The 25793-nt window shown below is 43.4% G+C and overlaps 2 protein-coding genes across 2 annotated transcripts in view; one reads left to right on the top strand and one right to left on the bottom strand.

Moving 5' to 3' along the window:
- leng9 (leukocyte receptor cluster (LRC) member 9) overlaps positions 1–1315 on the bottom strand; it is an 8089-nt gene extending 6774 nt beyond the window's left edge. Inside the window, exons 1-2 of the mRNA XM_017714557.2 lie at positions 1213–1315; positions 562–674 (exon numbers count right to left, since the gene is read on the bottom strand). Of these exons, the coding sequence (XP_017570046.2) occupies positions 562–625 (64 nt within the window). The 5' untranslated portion in view covers positions 626–674; positions 1213–1315. The remainder of the gene's footprint in view (positions 1–561; positions 675–1212) is intronic.
- A 958-nt stretch (positions 1316–2273) lies between these two features.
- Positions 2274–25609, top strand: flcn (folliculin). The gene is made up of 12 exons (XM_037537298.1): positions 2274–2447; positions 6263–6463; positions 8588–8734; positions 12756–12977; positions 14514–14680; positions 16162–16253; positions 19275–19429; positions 20208–20321; positions 21265–21388; positions 23408–23530; positions 24351–24453; positions 25011–25609. The coding sequence occupies exons 2-12, from the start codon at positions 6263–6265 to the stop codon at positions 25216–25218; spliced, it is 1656 nt and encodes a 551-aa protein (XP_037393195.1). The 5' UTR covers positions 2274–2447; the 3' UTR covers positions 25219–25609.
- The last annotated feature ends 184 nt before the right edge of the window (positions 25610–25793 follow it).

Raw genomic sequence — 25793 nt, forward strand, 5'->3', positions numbered from 1 at the left:
CCTAAAGAACCCTTGAAGAACCATTTTTCAACTGCTTACAGTGGTGGTGATAGGAACCAGACGTCCACCTCTAAAATCTCCCTCACAGAAAGTTACGACATGAGTTGGGAGGCAAAATAGTCCCCAAAGAAAACATATTATTCCAGATTTTCCACCATTTTCCCCATCATCAGTATTCCGTATAAAGTCAGAAGACCCGTGTAGGTTCTCCAGTGGTTCTGGATAGTGAATAATATGTCTATATCTGTGTTGTAGTCATGGTGACGTCTGGTTCCCATCACCACCACTGTAAAGAGATCTGAATCACACCAACCCCACTCTGAGTCACTCTGTTTACCCCTCTCACTCTGGACTAGGCAGGAATTTTAAACAGTTGGTGGACGTCCCCTTCAGAAGCCAAGCGGGTCTTTTAATTCAGCTTCACGTACTGTAACATTACTCAGGCCTAAGAAAAATACAGGAGGTTCCCTTTAGTTATTACTACAACTACACGGACTCCTTTTTTTAAGGGAACATCTACAGGCCAACCGAATGTCATAATAAAAGTCCCTAATGAAGTACCTGCTTGTGCTTCTGGTTGTCCCGTGAGGAGTTTCCCACATCCTCCTTCTTCAGCAGACGCCATGCCAGACGACTTAATTTGGGAAGGCTCAGATACGACGGCCAGAGCTCACCTAGATCCACATAAACACACGTTACTTCTCATAAAAGTCCTAATACCGTGAACAGCTCACAGACCTGGTCCACTTATCGGCACATTCTCCCTTATTCTCTAGAGCACACAGCCTTAAAAAGCAGCAGAAGTAGCCGAATAAATGTCTTACAAAGATAAAAAAAATAATAATAAAAATTAGTTAAGCGTGAAGCACTTCTACGATGCCACGAGGCCGGATTTAACCAGCTTCTCGTTCGAACTGTCCGTTCCACCTTAAATAGTACTAGTCGCGTTCTGCCGTACACGCGTTAGAATGCAGCCGCTGCGGTATTTAAGGTGGAATGGAAAATTACAGTTCAGCTTGCTTATAATGGCCAGCTCAAAGAACTGGGCTGCTGTGGGTGGAAGGCAATAAAGCACACAGCCAAGTAAGTTAGGCGAAATTACAGTTACTGGGTTTAGTAGTAGTTTAAAAAAATAACCGAACTCACTTCGTTTAGATAAAAACAAATAAAAACAGCGAGAGAGAAAGTTGTAAGAACAGACGCCTTGCTCACCTCAATGGACAAGCCGAACCAGCAAACGAGGAAGTTAGTGTGAGGTTAGCTGAGCTGAGCTACGAGCTCCAAGAGGGCTCTTTCATCGTGACGTCATCCTGGAGGCCCACCACGTGTTATAACCCATTATAACCACCCCGGGGGTACTGGGTGGGGGAGAGCACAGAGGTTTTATGAGGCTACGAAACGCAATAAAGCTAATAACAACAGTGGACTTCATACAGTGTCGTTATACCGCGATATATATATATATATATATATATATATATATATATATATATATATAAATAAGTAGAAAATCGGATTTCTTTCCATTAACGCCCCAATTAGCTGCCTAGACAACCTAACAGTGAAGATCAAACACGGATATTTTCTATATTCGTGTATCCGAAATAACAAACGTGACTAAATGAAATAAAAAAAAATAGATCCATTAAAACGAGCGCTTTTATTTTGTATTTTATTCTCTTACTGGGCTCTTCGCATCGCGCTTATGGGACTTGTAGTTTGTTCCTAAACAGCATTCCGCCGACATCCCGATGGATTATTTGATTATTGGAAGCCGCAAAAAAATTAAGTGTCGCGCAAACTGCAGCAATAAAATACAAAAAGAGCGTTTATTTATCTCGGCGACGACGTCGTGTTGTTAAAAAAACAAACAAACAAAGCCGTCATGGCGTTTATTGTATCGAATATTAAACAACATAATGTTTTATATATTAATTTTGTTTAATTATATATGTGCGTGTTAAATAATACACATAACAAAAATAAAATGAAATAAACGCTTTTAATGTGCGCTGTCGTTATTTACCGGGCTACCGGAAGAGCGTGCCGACGTCATTCACGTGGTGCTTCTGGGACTTGTAGTTTATTCCTGAAACAACGCGATCTCGACCGATTATTCGATTATTTGGAGCCATAATAGCTTAACTGTCGCCAAAGTGTGAGTGCTGAGCAAAGAACGATGCAAACTATTCACATTATGTTGATTAAATGAACGCGACGCAGCTTTGTTTATTTCCGTCTCGGCGGCAACGTCACGTTGTTATGGACGGAGCGCGTGACCCTCCGTCACGTGACAGACGAACAGCGATGGAGTGACTTAAAGGACGGTTAATAAGCAGCGTAGACGTTATAAACTCCGGGAAATGGAGTGAGATGCTTTATAACCGCTGACCAGACCACCAGGCTGTTTCTCTGGCATCTGCAGGCTGCCAGTAACCGTACAAAAGGTGAGTGCCCTTCATTAAATCCACCTCATTGACCATAGCTGGACTCTGTAGTCCATCTGTTTCCCTGATACCCTGTTCTTCAGTGGTCAGGACCCCCAAGGAACAGGTATCATTTGGGCGGAGGGTCATTCTCAGCAGTGACAGTGACGTGGTGGTGTGTGAGTGTGTTGCGCTGGTGTGAGTGGATCAGGCACCGCGCATAGGTCGTCCTTTTCCAGAGCGCAGTAAATCTGTCATGAGATGTTGGTCAGATCGAAACATCTGTCCAGTTTGTCACGGCCCTAGTGGAGCTGTATAGTTGTTCAGTTTTTGATCAGAAATGTCTTCAGATTTGTGCTCAGGCACGTTCGGAGAACATCTGGACCAAAAGAAAACGAGAATATGGACTTTACTGGGTTAAAGTAGCTGAATTTGATGGGTGAATATCTTGTTTAGCCTCATTTACCTGCTCTGAGATGAGGCACAACGTAGGAACATGCCTGCATGGATGCCAGTTAATAATGAGTGAATGGGTTTTTCTCATTGGAACAAAGCAGTTTACACTCACTGGCCACTTTATTAGAAACACCCACCCTCTGCGTCTACTCACGGGCCACTTTATTAGAAACACCCAACTTCTATTACTCACGGGCCACTTTATTAGAAACACCCAACTTCTATTACTCACGGGCCACTTTATTAGAAACACCCAACTTCTATTACTCACGGGCCACTTTATTAGAAACACCCAACTTCTATTACTCACAGGCCACTTTATTAGAAACACCCAACTTCTATTACTCACAGGCCATTTTATTAGAAACACCCAACTTCTATTACTCACGGGCCACTTTATTAGAAACACCCAACTTCTATTACTCACTGGCCATTTTATTAGAAACACCCAACTTCTATTACTCACGGGCCACTTTAATAGAAACACCCAACTTCTTCTATTACTCATGGGCCACTTTATTAGAAACACCCAACTTCTATTACTCATGGGCCACTTTATTAGAAACACCCAACTTCTTCTATTACTCATGGGCCACTTTATTAGAAACACCCAACTTCTATTACTCATGGGCCACTTTATTAGAAACACCCAACTTCTATTACTCATGGGCCACTTTATTAGAAACACCCAACTTCTATTACTCACTGGCCATTTTATTAGAAACACCCAACTTCTATTACTCACAGGCCACTTTATTAGAAACACCCAACTTCTATTACTCATGGGCCACTGCGCTGGAGAAGTCAAAAAACATGACCCTCACAGAGCTGGCTGGCTTATCCAGGTGAGCATAAACTCTGTTGAGCAGGTAGATGATGGCGTCTTCAACTCCCAGGCGGGGCTGATAGGCAAACTGGAGGGGATCTAGAAAAGGCTGGACTATGGGTCCAAGACGAGCCTCTCCATGGTCTTCATGACATGAGACGTCAGTGCCACTGGCCTGTAGTCCTTGGCGTCACTGGGTCGTGGCGTCTTTGGGACAGGAACAATGCAAGATGTCTTCCACATCATGGGGACCCTCTGGAGACTCAGGCTCAAGTTGAAGACACGTTGAAGTATTCCACAAAGTTGGGTAGCACAGGCTTTAAGCACCCTGGGTGGAACCCCATCAGGGCCTGCAGCCTTGTTTGTGTGGAGTCTCTTCAGTTGTCTTCTCACCTGGTCAGCAGTGAGACACACTGTAGAGGAGGTGGGTGGGGGAGGGATGGAGGTGTGAGATGGGCTATCACAGGAGGGGGCAGGCTATCAGGAGGGGGAGGGGAGATGAGTGGTATGGTCTGCTGAGGACTGGCAGCAGAGGAGTCAGGCTGGGGGGGGTGGCAGAGCCTGCCGTGTCAAATCTGTTAAAGAACAGATTTAGCTTGTTGGCCCTGTCCACACTGACCTCTACTCCTCTGTTGTTGTTGGACCTGAAGCTGGTGATGGTGCTCATCCGATTCCAGACCTCCCTCATGTTGTTCTGCTGGAGTTTCCACTCCAGCTTCCTCCTATACTTGTTCTTCTCCTCCTTGATGGCTGTCCTCAGTTCTCTCTGGATCGTTCTCACCTCCACCCTATCTCCAGCTCTGAAGGAGCGGCATGTAACAGGAGCTGAGGTGAACCCAGCGGGGGAAGGGGGGAGCAGCTTAACATTAGCATACAGCAGATATTACTCACGGGCCACTTTATTAGAAACACCCAACTTCTATTACTCACGGGCCACTTTATTAGAAACACCCAACTTCTATTACTCACGGGCCACTTTATTAGAAACACCCAACTTCTATTTCTCACGGGCCACTTTATTAGAAACACCCAACTTCTATTACTCACGGGCCACTTTATTAGAAACACCCAACTTCTATTACTCACGGGCCACTTTATTAGAAACACCCAACTTCTGTTACTCACGGGCCACTTTATTAGAAACACCCAACTTCTATTACTCACGGGCCACTTTATTAGAAACACCCAACTTTTATTACTCACGGGCCACTTTATTAGAAACACCCAACTTCTATTACTCACGGGCCACTTTATTAGAAACACCCAACTTCTATTACTCACGGGCCACTTTATTAGAAACACCCAACTTCTATTACTCACGGGCCACTTTATTAGAAACACCCAACTTCTATTACTCACGGGCCACTTTATTAGAAACACCCAACTTCTATTACTCACGGGCCACTTTATTAGAAACACCCAACTTCTATTACTCACGGGCCACTTTATTAGAAACACCCAACTTCTATTACTCATGGGCCACTTTATTAGAAACACCCAACTTCTATTACTCACGGGCCACTTTATTAGAAACACCCAACTTCTATTACTCACGGGCCACTTTATTAGAAACACCCAACTTCTATTACTCACGGGCCACTTTATTAGAAACACCCAACTTCTATTATTCACGGGCCACTTTATTAGAAACACCCAACTTCTACTACTCACGGGCCACTTTATTAGAAACACCCAACTTCTATTACTCACGGGCCACTTTATTAGAAACACCCAACTTCTATTACTCACGGGCCACTTTATTAGAAACACCCAACTTCTATTACTCACGGGCCACTTTATTAGAAACACCCAACTTCTATTACTCACGGGCCACTTTATTAGAAACACCCAACTTCTATTACTCACGGGCCACTTTATTAGAAACACCCAACTTCTATTACTCACGGGCCACTTTATTAGAAACACCCAACTTCTATTACTCATGGGCCACTTTATTAGAAACACCCAACTTCTATTACTCATGGGCCACTTTATTAGAAACACCCAACTTCTATTACTCACGGGCCACTTTATTAGAAACACCCAACTTCTATTACTCACGGGCCACTTTATTAGAAACACCCAACTTCTATTACTCACGGGCCACTTTATTAGAAACACCCAACTTCTATTACTCACGGGCCACTTTATTAGAAACACCCAACTTCTATTACTCACTGGCCACTTTATTAGAAACACCCAACTTCTATTACTCACGGGCCACTTTATTAGAAACACCCAACTTCTATTACTCACGGGCCACTTTATTAGAAACACCCAACTTCTATTACTCATGGGCCACTTTATTAGAAACACCCAACTTCTATTACTCACGGGCCACTTTATTAGAAACACCCAACTTCTATTACTCACGGGCCACTTTATTAGAAACACCCAACTTCTATTACTCACGGGCCACTTTATTAGAAACACTCAACTTCTACTATTACTCACTGGCCATTTTATTAGAAACACCTACCTTATAGCTCCACTCTGTGTATGTCCAGTTGCAGACTTTAGCTCATGTATTCACTCCAGCTCTGTCTATTTCCAGATGAACGCTTTAGTTGCTCTTTGTCACTTCTGTGAGCTCCACGGGCCTCGGACGCTGTTCTGTACCGAAGCCGTCCACCCTCCGTCCCCGTCGCCCCCACAGCCCTGCTCCGCTCTGCTGGGTGACCAAGGAGAGCGAGATGGAGAGGGACTGACCATGAGGGCCAACAGCTCCGCCACGCAGAGGGCCGACATGTGTGAGGTGAGTGGCTGCATACAGCCGATGTGCAGTAAACCGTTTCAGTGCCGAATTTCAACGTTTCGTCCTAATTCAGTGTGTGAGGTGTCATTCAGAGCGGGTTTGGGCTGAAATAGATCAGATGTCTCTGCAGTGCTGATGATGGGAACCAGGGGTCGCTGCGGCTACAACACAAATACCAAGTTTCGTTTCAGTTTCAAGTTTATTTGTCATTTGCACCACATGTCAGGACATTTATGAGCTGAAATGCTTGTGCTGAGGTTCAGGTGTCACTCTACAGACAGTAGAAGTGAAAATAAGTGAAAGTCAAATATAAAAACCAGACTGAAATATATTAAATGTACACAAAATATAGAGAAATATAGATTTTTAAGTGACTCAGTGTTATTGTTCTTTAAAGTGGCTTAGTGTTAAGGTGGTATTGTCCACAGCAGAGATGATATAATAATAATAATAATAATAATAATAATAATAATAATAATAATAATGCTGACAGAATGACTGAGTGAAGTGGTAACTGGGGACAGACCCACAGCTTCACAGCTGGTTCTGGAGCCTGACAGCCTGTAGGTAGAGCCAGTTCATTAGCCGGGTTGTTCTAGTCTGGATGCTGTGGAATCTCCAGGCCGATCGCTGTGTGACCGGATCTCTTGGATCCTCCTGAGGCAGCAGGACTGGTAGACGTCCTGTAAGGCTGGTAGTTTGTTGCCTATGATGGCTTCTGCCGTCCTCACCACTCCTCTGAGGGCCACAGGCGGTGCAGCTGCGGTACCAGACAGTGATGCAGCCAGTGAGGAAGCTCTGTAAGGTGCACCTGGAGAAGTTGGCGAGGATCTGAGGAGGCAGACCAAACTTCCTGAGCTTACGTGGGAAGAAGAGACGAGACACTGACGGGCAGATCTCACGATAGTGTTGGTGTGGAGGGTCCAGTTGAGGTCATCAGTGAGGTGTACACCAAGGAACACCTCTGACTCTCTCCACTTCGGCTCCATTGATGGATAGAGGAGAGTGACCACCCCTCTGCGGCTTCCTGTAGTCCACGATCATCTCCTTTGTTCTGCTGATGTTGAGACAGACACTGTTGTCAAGGCACCACTCTGACAGAGCGCTGACCTCGTCTCTGTAGGCTGTTTCATCTCCATCAGTGATGAGGCCTAGGATGGTGGTGTCATCAGCAAACTTGAAGATGATGTTGGACGTGTGTTTGGCTACACAGTCATGTGTGTGCAGGGAGTACAGGAGGGGGCTGAGCACACATCCATGGGGAGCCCTTGTGCTCAGAGTCAGTGTGGAAGGGAAGCTGTTCCCAGCTTTCACCACCTGGGGTCTACTCATCAGGAAGCCCAGTATCCAGCTGCAGAGATGAGAGTTCAAACCCAGGTCTGTGAGCTCAGGAATGAGTTTGGCAGGGATGATTGTGTTGAATCCTCAGTATCCTAAGTGTTTTTCCTGTCCAGGTGTGTGAGAGCAGTGTGCATTGTCTGTGGATCTGTTGGAGCGGTATGCAAATTGGTGAGGGTCCATGGTGGCTGGAAGTGTTGAGCAGATGTGAGCTTTGACCAGCACTGTAGAAAACACTGTAGAACTAGAAAAACATGTGTCTTCTGAGTTTATACGGAATGTTGATCATGGAAAATGGTGGAAAATCTGAAATAATCATTTTTCTCTGCGGACTATTTTCCTCACAGCGCTCTGAATGTATCCCTCCACTAGGAATGGATAGTGAAACAGTGTCTCAAACATCAGGCAGTGAATTCATAACCATTTCACATAATAACTTTTTCTGAGTAATAATCTGTGAGGAAGCCTTTAGAGGGGGACGTCTGGTTCCTATCACCACCACTGTGAACAGTTCTGACTCGAGAAGTAGACTGACTCTAGAACAGAGCGTTTCACACCAAATTGCTCTGAACGACTCTGTTTACATCCACCACCATGAAGAAAATGTAGAAAGTCTATGCAATTCCCCTTAATGATGGCCTTTGGTTCTCTCTCTGTCTCTCTCTGTCTCTCTCTCTCTCTCTCTCTCTCTCTCTCTCTCTCTCTCTCTCTCTCTCTCTCTCTCTCTCTGTCTCTGTCTCTGTCTCTGTCTCTGTCTCTCACCCTCACCCTCTTTCTCTCTCTCAGGGCTGTCGCTCTCTCCCTGCGTCTCATCCTGGTTTTGTCAGTGTTGACTCAGAAACCGGGATTCGTTACCTCAGCCATCAGCACCCGAGGCAGCCTCAGCTCTTCAGCATGGTGCGGCAGGCGTGCGTACGCAGCCTCAGCTGTGAGGTAACGTGGCCTCTAGTTGTATTATGTTACAGCTGTATGTGCGGACAAAATAACCTGAACATGAAAATCAGGGGAACACAGTGAGAGCAGCAGTGTCTGCATGTTCCAACCACAGTGTACGTTTCATATATATCAGATATACAGTCAGTGAGTGTATATATCACACACATCAGATACGCAGTCAGTGAGTGTATATATCACACACATCAGATATACAGTCAGTGAGTGTATATATCACACACATCAGTTATACAGTCAGTGAGTGTATATATCACACACATCAGTTATACAGTCAGTGAGTGTATATATCACACACATCAGATACGCAGTCAGTGAGTGTATATATCACACACATCAGTTATACAGTCAGTGAGTGTATATATCACACACATCAGATATACAGTCAGTGAGTGTATATATCACACACATCAGATATACAGTCAGTGAGTGTATATATCACACACATCAGATATACAGTCAGTGCGTGATATATACACTCACATCAGATATACAGTCAGTGAGTGTATATATCACACACATCAGATATACAGTCAGTGAGTGTATATATCACACACATCAGATACGCAGTCAGTGAGTGTATATATCACACACATCAGTTATACAGTCAGTGAGTGTATATATCACACACATCAGATATACAGTCAGTGAGTGTATATATCACACACATCAGATATACAGTCAGTGAGTGTGTATATCACGCACATCAGATATACAGTCAGTGAGTGTGTATATCACGCACATCAGATATACAGTCAGTGAGTGTATATATCACACACATCAGATATACAGTCAGTGAGTGTATATATCACACACATCAGATATACAGTCAGTGCGTGATATATACACTCACATCAGATATACAGTCAGTGAGTGTATATATCACACACATCAGATATACAGTCAGTGAGTGTATATATCACACACATCAGATACGCAGTCAGTGAGTGTATATATCACACACATCAGTTATACAGTCAGTGAGTGTATATATCACACACATCAGATATACAGTCAGTGAGTGTATATATCACGCACATCAGATATACAGTCAGTGAGTGTATATATCACGCACATCAGATATACAGTCAGTGCGTGATATATACACTCACATCAGATATACAGTCAGTGAGTGTATATATCACACACATCAGATATACAGTCAGTGAGTGTATATATCACACACATCAGATATACAGTCAGTGAGTGTATATATCACACACATCAGATATACAGTCAGTGAGTGTGTATATCACGCACATCAGATATACAGTCAGTGAGTGTATATATCACACACATCAGATATACAGTCAGTGAGTGTATATATCACACACATCAGATATACAGTCAGTGAGTGTATATATCACGCACATCAGATATACAGTCAGTGAGTGTGTATATCACGCACATCAGATATACAGTCAGTGAGTGTGTATATCACGCACATCAGATACGCAGTCAGTGAGTGTGTATATCACGCACATCAGATACGCAGTCAGTGAGTGTGTATATCGCGCACATCAGATACGCAGTCAGTGAGTGTATATATCGCGCACATCAGATACGCAGTCAGTGAGTGTATATATCGCGCACATCAGATACGCAGTCAGTGAGTGTATATATCGCGCACATCAGATACGCAGTCAGTGAGTGTATATATCGCGCACATCAGATACGCAGTCAGTGAGTGTATATATCCCGCACATCAGATACGCAGTCAGTGAGTGTATATATCGCGCACATCAGATACGCAGTCAGTGAGTGTATATATCGCGCACATCAGATACGCAGTCAGTGAGTGTATATATCGCGCACATCAGATACGCAGTCAGTGAGTGTATATATCGCGCACATCAGATACGCATTCAGTGAGTGTATATATCGCGCACATCAGATACGCATTCAGTGAGTGTATATATCGCGCACATCAGATACGCAGTCAGTGAGTGTATATATCGCGCACATCAGATACGCAGTCAGTGAGTGTATATATCGCGCACATCAGATACGCAGTCAGTGAGTGTATATATCGCGCACATCAGATACGCATTCAGTGAGTGTATATATCGCGCACATCAGATACGCATTCAGTGAGTGTATATATCGCGCACATCAGATACGCATTCAGTGAGTGTATATATCGCGCACATCAGATACGCATTCAGTGAGTGTATATATCGCGCACATCAGATACGCATTCAGTGAGTGTATATATCGCGCACATCAGATACGCATTCAGTGAGTGTATATATCGCGCACATCAGATACGCATTCAGTGAGTGTATATATCGCGCACATCAGATACGCATTCAGTGAGTGTATATATCGCGCACATCAGATACGCAGTCAGTGAGTGTATATATCACGCACATCAGATACGCAGTCAGTGAGTGTATATATCACGCACATCAGATACGCAGTCAGTCAGTGTATATATCGCGCACATCAGATACGCATTCAGTGAGTGTATATATCGCGCACATCAGATACGCAGTCAGTGAGTGTATATATCACGCACATCAGATACGCAGTCAGTGAGTGTATATATCACGCACATCAGATACGCAGTCAGTGAGTGTATATATCACGCACATCAGATACGCAGTCAGTCAGTGTATATATCGCGCACATCAGATACGCATTCAGTGAGTGTATATATCGCGCACATCAGATACGCATTCAGTGAGTGTATATATCGCGCACATCAGATACGCATTCAGTGAGTGTATATATCGCGCACATCAGATACGCATTCAGTGAGTGTATATATCGCGCACATCAGATACGCATTCAGTGAGTGTATATATCGCGCACATCAGATATACAGTCAGTGAGTGTATATATCACGCACATCAGATACGCAGTCAGTGAGTGTATATATCACGCACATCAGATACGCAGTCAGTGAGTGTATATATCGCGCACATCAGATACGCAGTCAGTCAGTGTATATATCACGCACATCAGATATACAGTCAGTGAGTGTATATATCACGCACATCAGATATACAGTCAGTGAATGTGTATATCACACACATCAGATATACAGTCAGTGAGTGTATATATTGTGTATATATATCCGATACGGTCAGTGAGCATATATAAGGTTATCATATATACAGGCAGTAAATGTGTAGAGTGTACATCATATACATACAATCAATAAGCAGAAGTATCATGTATCATATGTACAATAAATGAGTGTGTGTGTGTGTGTGTGTGTGTATATATATATATATATATATATATATATATATATCATTCTCCTCTGACCTCTCACATCAACAAGGCATTTTCGTCCACACAACTGACCGCTCACTGGATATTTCCTCTTTTTCTGACCGTTCTCTGTAAACCCTGGAGATGGTTGTGTGTGAAAATCCCAGCAGATCAGCAGTTTCTGAAATACTCAGACCAGCCCGTCTGGCACCAACAACCACGCCACGTTCAAAGCCCCTTAAATCCCCTTTCTTCCCCGTTCTGATGCTCGGTCTGCACTTCAGCAAGTCGTCTTGACCACCTCTACAGGCCTAAATGCAGTGAGCTGCAGCTGTGTGATTGGCTGATTAGCTATTTGTGTTAACAAGCAACTGAACACCTAATAAAGTGGCCGGTGAGCGTATACAGTCAGTGGTTCAGCTCCTCCGTGATCGTAGCCTCTCACTCTCGTTCATACAGCTTGTTAAAGTGGAGGATCTCAAGGGGAACTGGAGCTCCATCAACCTGCTGCTTTTGCTAGTTGCTTTATCTGAGCGTCACTGTCCTTCGTTTTCTGCTGAAGGTGCTGAATGAGTTAAAAGACATTCAAGAGCTGTACAATCACGGATTCAGTCGAAGCACCATACAGCGCACTGCAGCTGGGCTTCAGCCTGCGCTACTACGGATAAGTCATAGAGTCAGACTAGAAAAATGTGTTAACAGCGTTGAAAAATTAGTGGCACTGGTAATTTACTGTGTTAGCACATTATTAAGTTGATAAGGTCTTTTCCTGTGTCCTGTACAGGTGTGTCCAGGCAGAGAAGGACCCATCTTCTTTGGGGACGAACAGCATGGCTTTGTGTTCTCACACACGTTCTTCATCAAAGACAGCCTGGCGAGAGGTTTCCAGCGCTGGTACAGTATCGTGATGGTGGCCATGGACAGAATTTACCTCATTAACTCCTGGCCTTTCCTGCTGCGCCACCTTAAACTCACTATCCAGAGTCTACAGAGCACTGCACTAAAGGTACTGCACTACAGCTCCCAATGAAACAGATGCCACATCGCCCCCTACGCTTCCTGTAGTGTATTACAGTCTGTCAGAGCGACTGTGTGGATCATATGAACATTATAGAGCTTTTTAAATGAAACAGTAGAAGCCGTATCGCCCCCTACGCTTCCTGTAGTGTATTACAGTCTGTCAGAGCGACTGTGTGGATCATATGAACATTAGAGAGCTTTTCAATGAAACAGTAGAAGCCGTATCGCCCCCTACGCTTCCTGTAGTGTATTACAGTCTGTCAGAGTGACTGTGGATCATATGAACATTATAGAGCTTTTTAAATGAAACAGTAGAAGCCGTATCGCCCCCTACGCTTCCTGTAGTGTATTACAGTCTGTCAGAGCGACCGTGTGGATCATATGAACATTATAGAGCTTTTTAAATGAAACAGTAGAAGCCGTATCGCCCCCTACGCTTCCTGTAGTGTATTACAGTCTGTCAGAGCGACTGTGTGGATCATATGAACATTATAGAGCTTTTTAAATGAAACAGTAGAAGCCGTATCGCCCCCTACGCTTCCTGTAGTGTATTACAGTCTGTCAGAGCGACTGTGTGGATCATATGAACATTATAGAGCTTTTTAAATGAAACAGTAGAAGCCGTATCGCCCCCTACGCTTCCTGTAGTGTATTACAGTCTGTCAGAGCGACTGTGTGGATCATATGAACATTAGAGAGCTTTTCAATGAAACAGTAGAAGCCGTATCGCCCCCTACGCTTCCTGTAGTGTATTACAGTCTGTCAGAGTGACTGTGGATCATATGAACATTATAGAGCTTTTTAAATGAAACAGTAGAAGCCGTATCGCCCCCTACGCTTCCTGTAGTGTATTACAGTCTGTCAGAGTGACTGTGTGGATCATATGAACATTATAGAGCTTTTTAAATGAAACAGTAGAAGCCGTATCGCCCCCTACGCTTCCTGTAGTGTATTACAGTCTGTCAGAGCGACTGTGTGGATCATATGAACATTATAGAGCTTTTTAAATGAAACAGTAGAAGCCGTATCGCCCCCTACGCTTCCTGTAGTGTATTACAGTCTGTCAGAGCGACTGTGTGGATCATATGAACATTATAGAGCTTTTTAAATGAAACAGTAGAAGCCGTATCGCCCCCTACGCTTCCTGTAGTGTATTACAGTCTGTCAGAGCGACCGTGTGGATCATATGAACATTATAGAGCTTTTTAAATGAAACAGTAGAAGCCGTATCGCCCCCTACGCTTCCTGTAGTGTATTACAGTCTGTCAGAGCGACTGTGTGGATCATATGAACATTATAGAGCTTTTTAAATGAAACAGTAGAAGCCGTATCGCCCCCTACGCTTCCTGTAGTGTATTACAGTCTGTCAGAGTGACTGTGTGGATCATATGAACATTATAGAGGCTTTTTGCAGCTGATCTAATCGTTTCACCATGAAAACATTATTTCAACTTTAACTTTAGGGTGTAAGTGTCTGAGGCGAGTGTTGACTGACCATCTGATGTCTCTGTGTGACCTGCAGGTGTTTGACACTGAGCAAGGCGTGTGTCCTCAGAGAGCCGTTCGGATGAACAGTGCATTCTCTCCTGCAGTGTTTCCTCATCAGCGCAGCGGGAATGCCGCCCGCTCTCTGACCTCCCTCACCCAGCACCCCAACCTGTGGGCCAGCCTGCACGCCTCGTTCAGCTGGTATAATACATGCGCACACACACACACACACACACACACACACACACACACACACACACACACACACACACACAAACAAACTTTCTGTATAAGCCTCTTGCCTTGCCTCATCTCCCTCAGCCTCACGTCGTCTCCCTTAGAATCATCTCCCCTGTCCTTCAGAGTCCTCACTGGTTACCTGTTACATTCCATGATCAGTGCAAGCTTCTCCTTGTAACATATAAAGCTCTGCTCACTCCTCAATACTTGACTGAGCTTCTTCATCTCTATGTCCCATCCCATACTTCAAAATCGCAAACTTTAGGCCGTCTTCATGTTGGAAGGTTTAAATTGGGTGGGCGAACATTTAGTGTAGTATTTAGAGAGTATGGAATACTCTCCTCCAGTCTTTTCGGGATGCAACCTCTCCATCTTCATTTAAATCTCTTCTAAAGACATCCAGAACTTCCAGAAAGGTTCTATATAAATAAAAGTGAAAACGCTTCAATCAAGAATCTGTCAGTAAGCCAAGCCTCATATTTGTCTCTTAGAATCATACTTGCCCCCCCACCACCACCACAGTGCCCATCGACTGTAATTTCTTTGTTTATTCAGGAATAGGGGTGTAAATTGCTGACCTCACAACAATTAGACTGCATTTTTAGCAGCAAGAGTGAAAGGGAAGGTCTACAAGACAGCAGTGCGTCCTGCTATGATGTTTGGTTTGGAGACTGTGGCTCTGTCTAAAAGACAGGAGGCTGAGGTGGAGGTGGCGGAGATGAAGATGCTGAGATTTTCGTTGGGAGTGACAAAGATGGACAAGATTAGAAATGAGCAGATCAGAGGGACGGTGAAGGTGGAGCAGTTTGGAGATAAAGCCAGAGAGACCAGGTTGAGATGGTTTGGACATGTGTTGAGGAGGAATAGTGGATATATTGGGCAAAGAATGTTGGAGATGGAGCTGCCGGGTAGAAGGAGAAGAGGTAGACCTCAGAGAAGGTTTATGGATGTAGTGAAGGTGGACATGGAGATGGTTGGTGTGAAAGTAGAGGAGGCAGTGGATAGAGCAAGATAGAGGCAGATGATCCGCTGTGGCAGCCGAAAGAAGAAGAAGAAAAAGAAGATTCAGTTCTTCATAAAAATTTCACTGTGATTCAGTTTCTTTAAATAAACCGACTACACAAATACGTCTGGAGTAGTTCAGTATAGACATTAAAACCAATACACCAATTTTTTGGGTCTGAATCCACCTGGATTAACATTACAAAGATGTAACATTTAGTTCTAAAGGGTTAAACGCAGTAAAATTAATAATATAGGTGTATTGTATTGCAGAATTCAATTAATGTCATCAAATATTAATTTAAAGTATCTGTTTAGTCTAAACGCCCCTCTGATGTTCTCCGTTCAGCAGTCCTGGTTGAACTGAGCTCTCCACGATAACCTGATTTGTGCTCTGTGCCGCCTTCTTTCTCACTCTTTGTTTTTCGTTTTTTCTGCAGGTTGCTGAAGGCTTGTGGGAGCCGACTGACTGAGAAGCTTCTAGAAGGAGCTCCTACTGAAGATACACTTGTTCTGATCGAAAGACAAACAGGTAAAAATCCCTTACGGTCCAAAAGGGCTGAACTGGGTCAAATCTAACGGTGAATCAAAAAGAAATGGTGTAAATGTGACGTGTGGTTTGAAAAATGCTTCGACGGTGGTGATTCAATAATAGCCATTTTTTTTTATTGTTAGAAATAATTTTAAGTGATTATAATAATATTCAAAGAAGACTGCACTCAGTTTTTGACTGTAATAAAATTATCAGCCTATTTTGAAAATAGTTTTGTTCTATGGGTTTGTGTCCACCGTCTTTTTAAATGTGCCAACATAATTAAACTGACTTAAATTTGAGACTTTGTGATGTGCCAAATTTCAACAATTTGAGATTTCATGATTCAGTGAGTTATAATTTTCATAATGTGCCACATTTGGTGAATTTGAGATCTCATGATGTGCCAGATTTGATGAATTTTTAATTTTAGGATTTGCCAAATTTGGTGAATTTGAGATTTCATAATGTGTAAAATTTGAAGAATTTAAGATTTCATGATGTGCTAAATTTAGCACATTTGAGATTTCATGATGCATATTCATGATGAATATTTCTTTTCAAAATGATAAAGGAAATTAATGCTTGTGAGATTTGCACCTCTCTAATATTACATGATAAATGCTTGCCCAGCATTAATATACAGCTACACTGCAGTGTGTCCAATACCCTGAATTTTCCCATAGCAGTTTGCAGAGTGAGGCTCTTTGTAAACAACAGAGGCAGCTTTTAGTCACATGCCGTAAGGACAATATTGGATAATGATTTGCTGAAGCTGCTGACCCACTTCTCCAACAGCATGTGGCTCTACTGTCATAACAGTTTAATAAATTGTTCTTTTCAGGCTTAAAATTCTTTGTGATGATGCTGACCCAACTCCGTTAACTGGAATTTCTTGGTAAAATCTAATTCAGATTCAGATTCAGATTTTGTCGGCCTTTCAGAGCGGTCCTGAGGCTGGGGAGAGTCGTTATGTAGTCCAGGTGTGTTCTTACTGCACAGCTGGCATAATCCAGATAAGAATGCAGTTCTAACATGGGCTGACTGATAAAAGTCCATTTGAAGTTGAACTAAAGTAGTGATCTAAGGATTAAAATCATTCAGAAGATGCAGCTGGTGTTCTGAGAACTATGGACTGACCAGCCCGAAGTCCAGACATCGGTATAATTCAGTTTGTTTGGGATTACTTGGAAATCCAGTTACATGAGAAGCAGAAAATACAAAGCCAACTTCTAAGACTGAACTTTGGAGGTGTTGAAGACTTCTTAAATCTCTTAAATATATACACTGGTCAGGCATAACATTCTGACCACCTCCTTGTTTCTGCGCTCATTGTCCATTTTATCAGCTCCCTCTTAACCTCCTTAGATATCAAATCAACCACCAAGCAACACCCTAGAACCTACATAACAAAACCCTAGCAACCACCAATGATACCATAGCTACCACCCAGCAATGCCCTAACAACCACCTGGAACAACTACAAGCTAACAATACCCTAGCAACCCCCTGAAGTACCATAGCAACCACCTAGCTGCACCCTAGCAACCACCTGGGGTACAATAGCAACCATGTAGCAGCACCCTAACAACCACCTAGAACACCATAGTAACCATCGAACAAAACCCTAGCAACCACCAAAGATACCATAACCATCATCAAGCAACAGCCTAGAAACCACTTTGGACACCATCAACCATATAACAATACCTTAGCATCCCTCTGGGGTACCATCGCAACCATGTAGTGGCACCCTAGCAGTCACCTGGGATACCGTAGCAACCACCTAGCAACCCCCTAACAACCACCAAAGATAACATAACCACCTAGCACCACCTTAACAACCACCTGGAACAGCTACAAGCTAACAATACTGTAGCAGCTACTTGGGATACCATAGCAACCACCTAGCAACATTGTAACAACCACCTGTAACACCAGAGCAACCATCTAACAACACTGTAACAAGCATTTGGGATACCATAGCAACTGGTTAGCAACATGTTAAGTCACCTAAAATATCACGTAATAACCATAGCAACCATCTGCGAGTTGCTTAGCAACCATCTGCGAACTGCTCAAGCTGTGCCATCATTCAGTTTTTTCTGGTTACTCGTAACTCAGTTTTCAGGAGAAATGCCCTGACAGACGCTATGCGTGGTGTTTTTCCAGAGCTTCTCCTTCAGTTCTGAGATCACGGCGTCACTGCGTTCAGCTTCATGCCTGATCTGATCTGATGTGTAGTGAAAAACTGTTTCTCCAGCGCAGTGAAAACAAACGCTCGAGCAGAGACGAGCGCATCAGCCGCAGAGGAAGGCCGTGATCTCAGCGCGTCATGGGTCAAAGTCCGACCGAAACTCGGTCATGGGTGTCCGTTCTGTCCTGGAGCAGCGGCCGGCAGGACGGTCCGAGTGATCGCTGACGGGAAGGATATTTTAGCTCAGGCTGTTAATGACATTCCTTCTCCCGTTCAGCTCCAGCCCATGTCTAAACTGTTTATCAAATTATAATAACAACATTATTACAATTTTTCTTCTTATGGCATGTATGTGTTTTTATAATGTATTATTGAAGAAATGCATTTATTATATTATGGCAAGTATTTATATTTAACAAATTATAATATTTAATATAAATAAGAAAGAACTGGTTTACATATAAACATCATCTTTAATTATTAATTTGATAATAATACTATTATAGTTGTATAATATTTATATGTATTGTTATTACATGGTTATGTTATTGCTTAATTTATTGTTAACAGATACATTTATTATTATATAAATAATGAGATATTTATTAATACAACAATACTGCTTTAATTTTATGACATTTGTTTTCATAACTCATACGCTCATCCAAGATTTAAAAACGTGTGGGCCCTTTAAAACATGTGAGAGGGTCGCTTTAATGTCCAAGGTTGGTTAAATATATTGTGATTGTACTGCTTTAATGTTTCTTTATCACTTGTGTTTTTTTCTACTTTGTGAATTAATAAATGTATTTTATACTCCGCAGAACAAGAAGAGGAGATGAATGCGGAGGGAGGTGGGAATAAACCACAGCTCGGCCAATCAGAGAGCGCGCAGGGCAGGGGTTTCCTCTGTGGTGACGACGGGAAACCTGAAGAAACTGCTGGACCAAAGTTCAGGTCACTGAGGCATCTGAGACAGGTGAGTTTATGACCGACGATACAGGGACGTTCATGACTGACGATACAGGGACGTTCATGACCGACGATGCAGGGGCGCTCGGGACCGACGGTGCAGGGACGTTCATGACTGACGATACAGGGACGTTCATGACCGACGATGCAGGGGCGCTCGGGACCGACGATGCAGGGACGTTCATGACCGACGATGCAGGGACGCTCGGGACCGACGATGCAGGGGCGCTCGGGACCGACGATGCAGGGACGTTCATGACCGGCGATGCAGGGGCGCTCGGGACCGACGATGCAGGGACGTTCATGACCGACGATGCAGGGGCGCTCGGGACCGACGATGCAGGGACGTTCATGACCGACGATGCAGGGGCGCTCGGGACCGACGATGCAGGGACGTTCATGACCGACGATGCAGGGGCGTTCATGACCGACGATGCAGGGACGTTCATGACCGACGATGCAGGGACGTTCATGACCGACGATGCAGGGACGTTCATGACCGACGATGCAGGGACGTTCATGACCGACGATGCAGGGACGTTCATGACCGACGATGCAGGGGCGTTCATGACCGACGATGCAGGGGCGTTCATGACCGACGATGCAGGGGCGTTCATGACCGACGATGCAGGGGCGTTCATGACCGACGATGCAGGGGCGTTCATGACCGACGATACAGGGGCGCTCGGGGCCGACGATGCAGGGGCGCTTGGGACTGATGGTACATCTTCTCGTTTAATGAGTCGTATCAGTGAATAACTGCACTGAATGTGTCTGTTTAACAGGTTCTCGGTGGAGCAGAGTTCCGGCAGTTGGCGTGGCACGTGCTCATGGGAAACCAGGTGATCTGGAGAGGAACAGACCGAGGACTCATCCAGTCAGCTTTCAACATTCTCAAGGTAGGACATCCAGAAATCTGGACAGTGTTGTCCAACAGTAGGGGCAGAATTCCTGCACATTTCCATTTCAGAGGCGTTGCCATGACTACAACACAAATATGGCCATTGCATTTACCATCCAAAACCACCAGTGAGCTTCCACGAGTCTTCCAAGTTTTATATGGAATATTAATGATGGTAAAATATCTTTTTTGCCCCACAACGTCCTGCACATACCCCTCCACCATGAATATGATTTAAAAATATGTTCTGTGTCGAAGCTTCTCAGAAGCATCATTCTCAGACATCAGGCAGCATTATATCTCCATTTTCAGATTAGATCAAAAACTGAAAAACTATTAAAAGTAGAGATGCAAGCTTTTTTTTTTTTTTTTTTTGAAAGCAGTGATATGAAAAAACATTTTTAATCAATAATTATTCAGAGTGTTGAAGTGATGGGTACCAGTTATCTGGGGAGTATCTGTGTTGTAGACATCATGACTCCAAACCTCTCTGAATGAGCCTGTTTACATCTCATCCACTGAATCACGATATGTTATAATAATAATAATAATAATAATATATATGATAATAAAATGATATTATGAATTTTAAAAAATTGGTGGAGTTCCCCTGTAATCAGTTGAGTGATACCCAGTATCCAGTTTACGATCTAACCTTGCCGGTTCTACAGAGAGCCAACTTGCCTGTTTTAATTATTACATGCGGTCATAGGCAAAAGTTTGAGCGCCCCAGGCAAACGACTACTACACCCGCTTATTACATAAAGCTCACATTTCACATGTGAAAGTGGCTCAAGTCGGATTTGAAAAGATCCGATTTGCGTCCTCACAGCTCCGAAAACGTCACATCTGAGTCACATCAGGGCAGAAAATCGGATTTGTGCCACTTCAGTCTAGTTAAAAACGCTGACACTGCTTGTTTTTGATTCCCTTCCCATCAGGCCTTGCTCCCAGTGGGTTGCGTCCGGGTGGAGTGGTACAGCTCGCAGTATGAAGAGGCGTATCGATGTAACTTCCTGGGTCTGAGTCCGGACGTTCAGATCCCCGCTCACGTCAGTTCATCAGGTACGGCCGCTATAACACGAACCAGCACAAATGGACGTGGAACGCAGCTCCTGAAGTCGGAGACTCGAAACCTTCAGTTATTTAATTTCCTGTCCAAACAGCCATTAAGTCCAAGTTAGTCATTTTTCCGGAGATATTCCCGAGGAGATTTGATAAGATAATCCACTTGCAAAAGGAAGTAGTAGTCAAAGGAAAGTACTGGGTTCGGTCCTAGGAACTCCTAACGACCACCTGAAAGACCTGGTCATATATTTGGTTTTTGGGCTGTGTGATTTTTATGTTAAGTATGTTTTCTGCTTGAGCGGCACGTGACGCGGTGAGTTTCTCTCTAAACGCTCTAATTGGAGGACATTAAAGAGAATCCACATCTCCTTTTGAGGAGCACTTCATTAAGCGTCGATGACGACCGTCAGCTTAAAAACCAATATCAGACATTTACGCGGCTCTTCATCGTCAGCGCCAAGCTGTTATATAAAAGAAATAAGAGATGAAGGATGTCTTAGAAGATGTAAAGTCACTAGCTCCGGTTCTTGGGAAGAGATTTAGTGGAAGATCCAGATTCTCTGGAACTCAAATGTCATTCTGCAGCCGTTTGGCGAAAGCTGGAGAGGGACTGGAGGAGGCATGCTCATGTGTTTGGCGATGTCATTTTCTCACTAACTACTGGCAGTCAGTTTGTGGTTCCACAGAAAACGTCTCAAAATGATGCAGTCTGAGTGATAACCAAAAACTTTGAAGAGGATGAAACAGTTGGAAGTTTGCCAGAAAAGGACACGTGATCACACTGCCCCTGACATTCAGTGAGGAAGATTACGATTTCAGAATTACAGTTTTGGGGGTTTCAAATTTTGGAAGAGTTGAGCTTTTTGGAAGAGTTGAGCCAAAGAAGATCAGAAGCTTTTTGGAAGAGTTGAGCCAAAGAAGATCAGAAGCTTTTTGGATGAGTTCCACCAAAGAAGATCAGAAGCTTTTTGGAAGAGTTGAGCCAAAGAAGATCAGAAGCTTTTTGGATGAGTTCCACCAAAGAAGATCAGAAGCTTTTTGGATGCGTTCCACCCAAGAAGATCAGAAGCTTTTTGGATGAGTTCCACCCAAGAAGATCAGAAGCTTTTTGGATGAGTTCCACCAAAGAAGATCAGAAGCTTTTTGGATGAGTTCCACCCAAGAAGATCAGAAGCTTTTTGGAAGAGTTCCACCCAAGAAGATCAGAAGCTTTTTGGAAGAGTTCCACCCAAGAAGATCAGAAGCTTTTTGGAAGAGTTGAGCCAAAGAAGATCAGAAGCTTTTTGGAAGAGTTCCACCCAAGAAGATCAGAAGCTTTTTGGAAGAGTTGCGCCAAAGAAGATCAGAAGCTTTTTTTAGGGTTCCACCAAAGAACACCAGGCATTTTTTAGTCTCACCAAAGAAGACCAAAGCTTATTGGAAGAGTTCCATCAAGGAAGACCAGAAGCTTTTTCCACCATAGAAGCCTAAGTCCCAAATCCAGCTCCTGAACTTTTAAAAATGTCATCGGAACTACAAATGGAGTTGTGTGATGTCGTCAGATGAGACAAAAACTTTGCACACCATCGTCACATTTCATGATGATATGAAATGAAAAGCTCCTGACAGCCACCGTGAAATGTGGTGGTGGATCACTGCTTTCAGTCTGTTTTGCTGCAGGTGCAGTACTTAAACTTTCTGTCCCTTCCAAAGCTTCTGATCAAGCCTGAACTGTAACACACTGCATGTGCGGTTTAGTTGAAATATTGATTTTAAGTCATTTTCATGATTGGTGCCAATAATTCTGGAGTTAACTGTGTGTTTCTGTTTTACTGTGTCTGTAAACTCGTATTCAAAATATGGAAAACGGGGTCAAAAATTAAGTTACAGCAAAAACTCTCAGTGCTGAAAGCAGACGAACGTTCAGGGAAGGTGGACGTATCTCAAATATCAAAAACATCTCTTCATTTAATGAATGTTGTGTTGAAAGTAAAAAAACTCTTTATAATTGCGAATGTTGTGGTTTTCCCCTCTCAGAGTTCACGGTGTTGGTGGACGTGCTGAACGTGGAGCAGGGCTTTGTGCATGCTGGCTGTGATGACCTCCTCTCACTGTACCAGTTCAGCATCAGCAGCGCCAACACACAGCCAACAGACAAAGGTGAACGCCAGAAAACACAAACAGACTAACGCACACATGCACATTTCACTGCACAATCACTGAAAAATTTGACGTGCCATAACTTTTGCGCAGGTCATTTTACTGTATGATACGTTTCCCAATATATTATTCTACTTTTTTTTTTTTCTTTTTTTTTTTTTTTTTTTTTCCTCCCTTGTGGTCCATTCATAACATCTGTTTGATGTTTGTTATCAAAAGACAGTCATAATCCATTTTAACGTGACCGTTTTCCAACCTCTCTTCATCTCTTAGAATTAAACAGGCTGTGCCTTTAAGACTGATGTATGTAAATGAGCTCAGAACTGAAACACTCCTTATAACATCAGTGTGAGTGGGCGTGGCTAAACTGCTATAGGCCGTGAAGGTGGATATATATATATATAATGTGAATGCAGGGTGCCCAAATTTGGCCCTAGGCACAGTAATGTGGCCAGCCCCCCTCCCTTTAATTAAGGAAAGGGGGGAAAAAAAGGTCATTTATTTATTATGTTGTATTTTTGAGGTTGGTTGGTTTACATTTCAGGGTTAAACAACTGACAGTAAGGAAAATGTGCTTTATCATCAGCCTTGCTGTGCTTTAGTAAGGATTCTAAAACAGATACTTCTGGTCCTAAAATCTGATTGGCTGGGCCACATGCCTGTGACCGGTAAAGTTACCGTTTTGGAGATGTGAGCAAATATCCACTGTATACTCGCGCATATTCTGACCGCTATAATACTAATAACACTAATGCCTAATTAACTCCTGGTCCATTTCTATTGGTCCATTCATCATGACTCTTCCTTTACAAACCTGCAGGTCCGACTCTGCTGAATAAGCTTGAGGTCGCTCTGACTAACGAGAACCTGTCTGTGGAGGTGGTGTCTCACTGTCTGCTCTGTCTGAAGGAGGAGTGGATGAAGTCAGTATCATTATTAAAGTTCTTCATCTCTGTTTTTGTTCACATTCTTCAAGTTAGTCTTAAATTAGCAGAATATACTGGCCACTTTATTAGAAACGGCCACCTTGTGCTTACATTGACTGGCCACTTTATTAGAAACACCTACCTTGCACTTCCACTCACTGGCCACTTACATAATGTTTAATCTCAGCTCTCTCTCTCTCTCTCTCTCTCTCTCTCTCTCTCTCTCTCTCTCTCTCTCTCTCTCTCTCTCTCTCTCTCTCTCTCTCTCTCTGTCTCTCTGTCTGTCTGTCTGTCTGTCTGTCTGTCTGTCTCTCTCTCTCTCTCTCTCTCTCTCTCTCTCTCTCTCTCTCTCTCTCTCTCTCTCTCTCTCTCTCTCTCTCTCTCTCTCTCTGTCTCTCTCTCTCTCTCTCTCTCTCTCTCTCTGTCTGTCTGTCTGTCTGTCTGTCTGTCTGTCTCTCTCTGTCTGTCTGTCTCTCTCTCTCTCTCTCTCTCTCTCTCTCTCTCTCTCTCTCTCTCTCTCTCTCTCTCTCTCTCTCTCTCTCTCTCTCTGACAGTAAAGTGAAGGTGCTGTTTAAGTTCTCGAAGGTGGACGGCCGAGGCAGGGAGGACACTCAGAAGGTTCTGGCCCTGCTGGGGGCCACCGGACCTGGAGAAGAGGATAATGTACGCCTGCTCAAATTCTGGATGACTGGACTCAGCAAAACCTACAAGAGCCATTTAATGACAGCGGTCAGAGGAGTAGAGCGGACACTGAGCCAGTAAGAGGAAGCTGGAGGAGAAAGGCTTTGTGCTGGTTATCGAGACGGAGTGCATGAATTGGGGGTTTTTCCTCGTTAGAGAACATTTTCTTTGGACTTTGCTGAGTTGCTGAAGAAACAGGATCATGTCTCAGGAGGTGGTTTTGTGCGTTAAATGCAAAATCTTCATATGGCCGCTTCACAGCATGCACACAACTCCGCGTTATGGTTACGCTGCATATACGTTCATATATCTGTGTACGTTCAGCTAACTCTTGTCTAATTACATGTTTTGCTGATTTTCTAAGTCCTCATCACGTCTACAGGGAACAAATTTAAATACGGCATTTTTCTGTACAATTTCTTTTGCTGGCTTTAACGTATTTAGAACAAAATAAATGTGCCAAAACTTTTAACACAGACCAGATTTCATTTTTTACATTTTTTTTTTCCCCCCAATCTTTTAAATTCAGCAAATAAAGAGTAATTGTGTGTTAAAATGTGCAGCAGTGTGTTCTCCTTAGAGGATGTGTTCACTTATTTTCACTTAGAAAATCAACAAAATGTACAATTTCACCAAAACATGTGCACATGACTTTT

This window comes from Pygocentrus nattereri, chromosome 3, assembly GCF_015220715.1.
Source record: "Pygocentrus nattereri isolate fPygNat1 chromosome 3, fPygNat1.pri, whole genome shotgun sequence".
NCBI classification, from domain to species: Eukaryota; Metazoa; Chordata; class Actinopteri; order Characiformes; family Serrasalmidae; genus Pygocentrus; species Pygocentrus nattereri.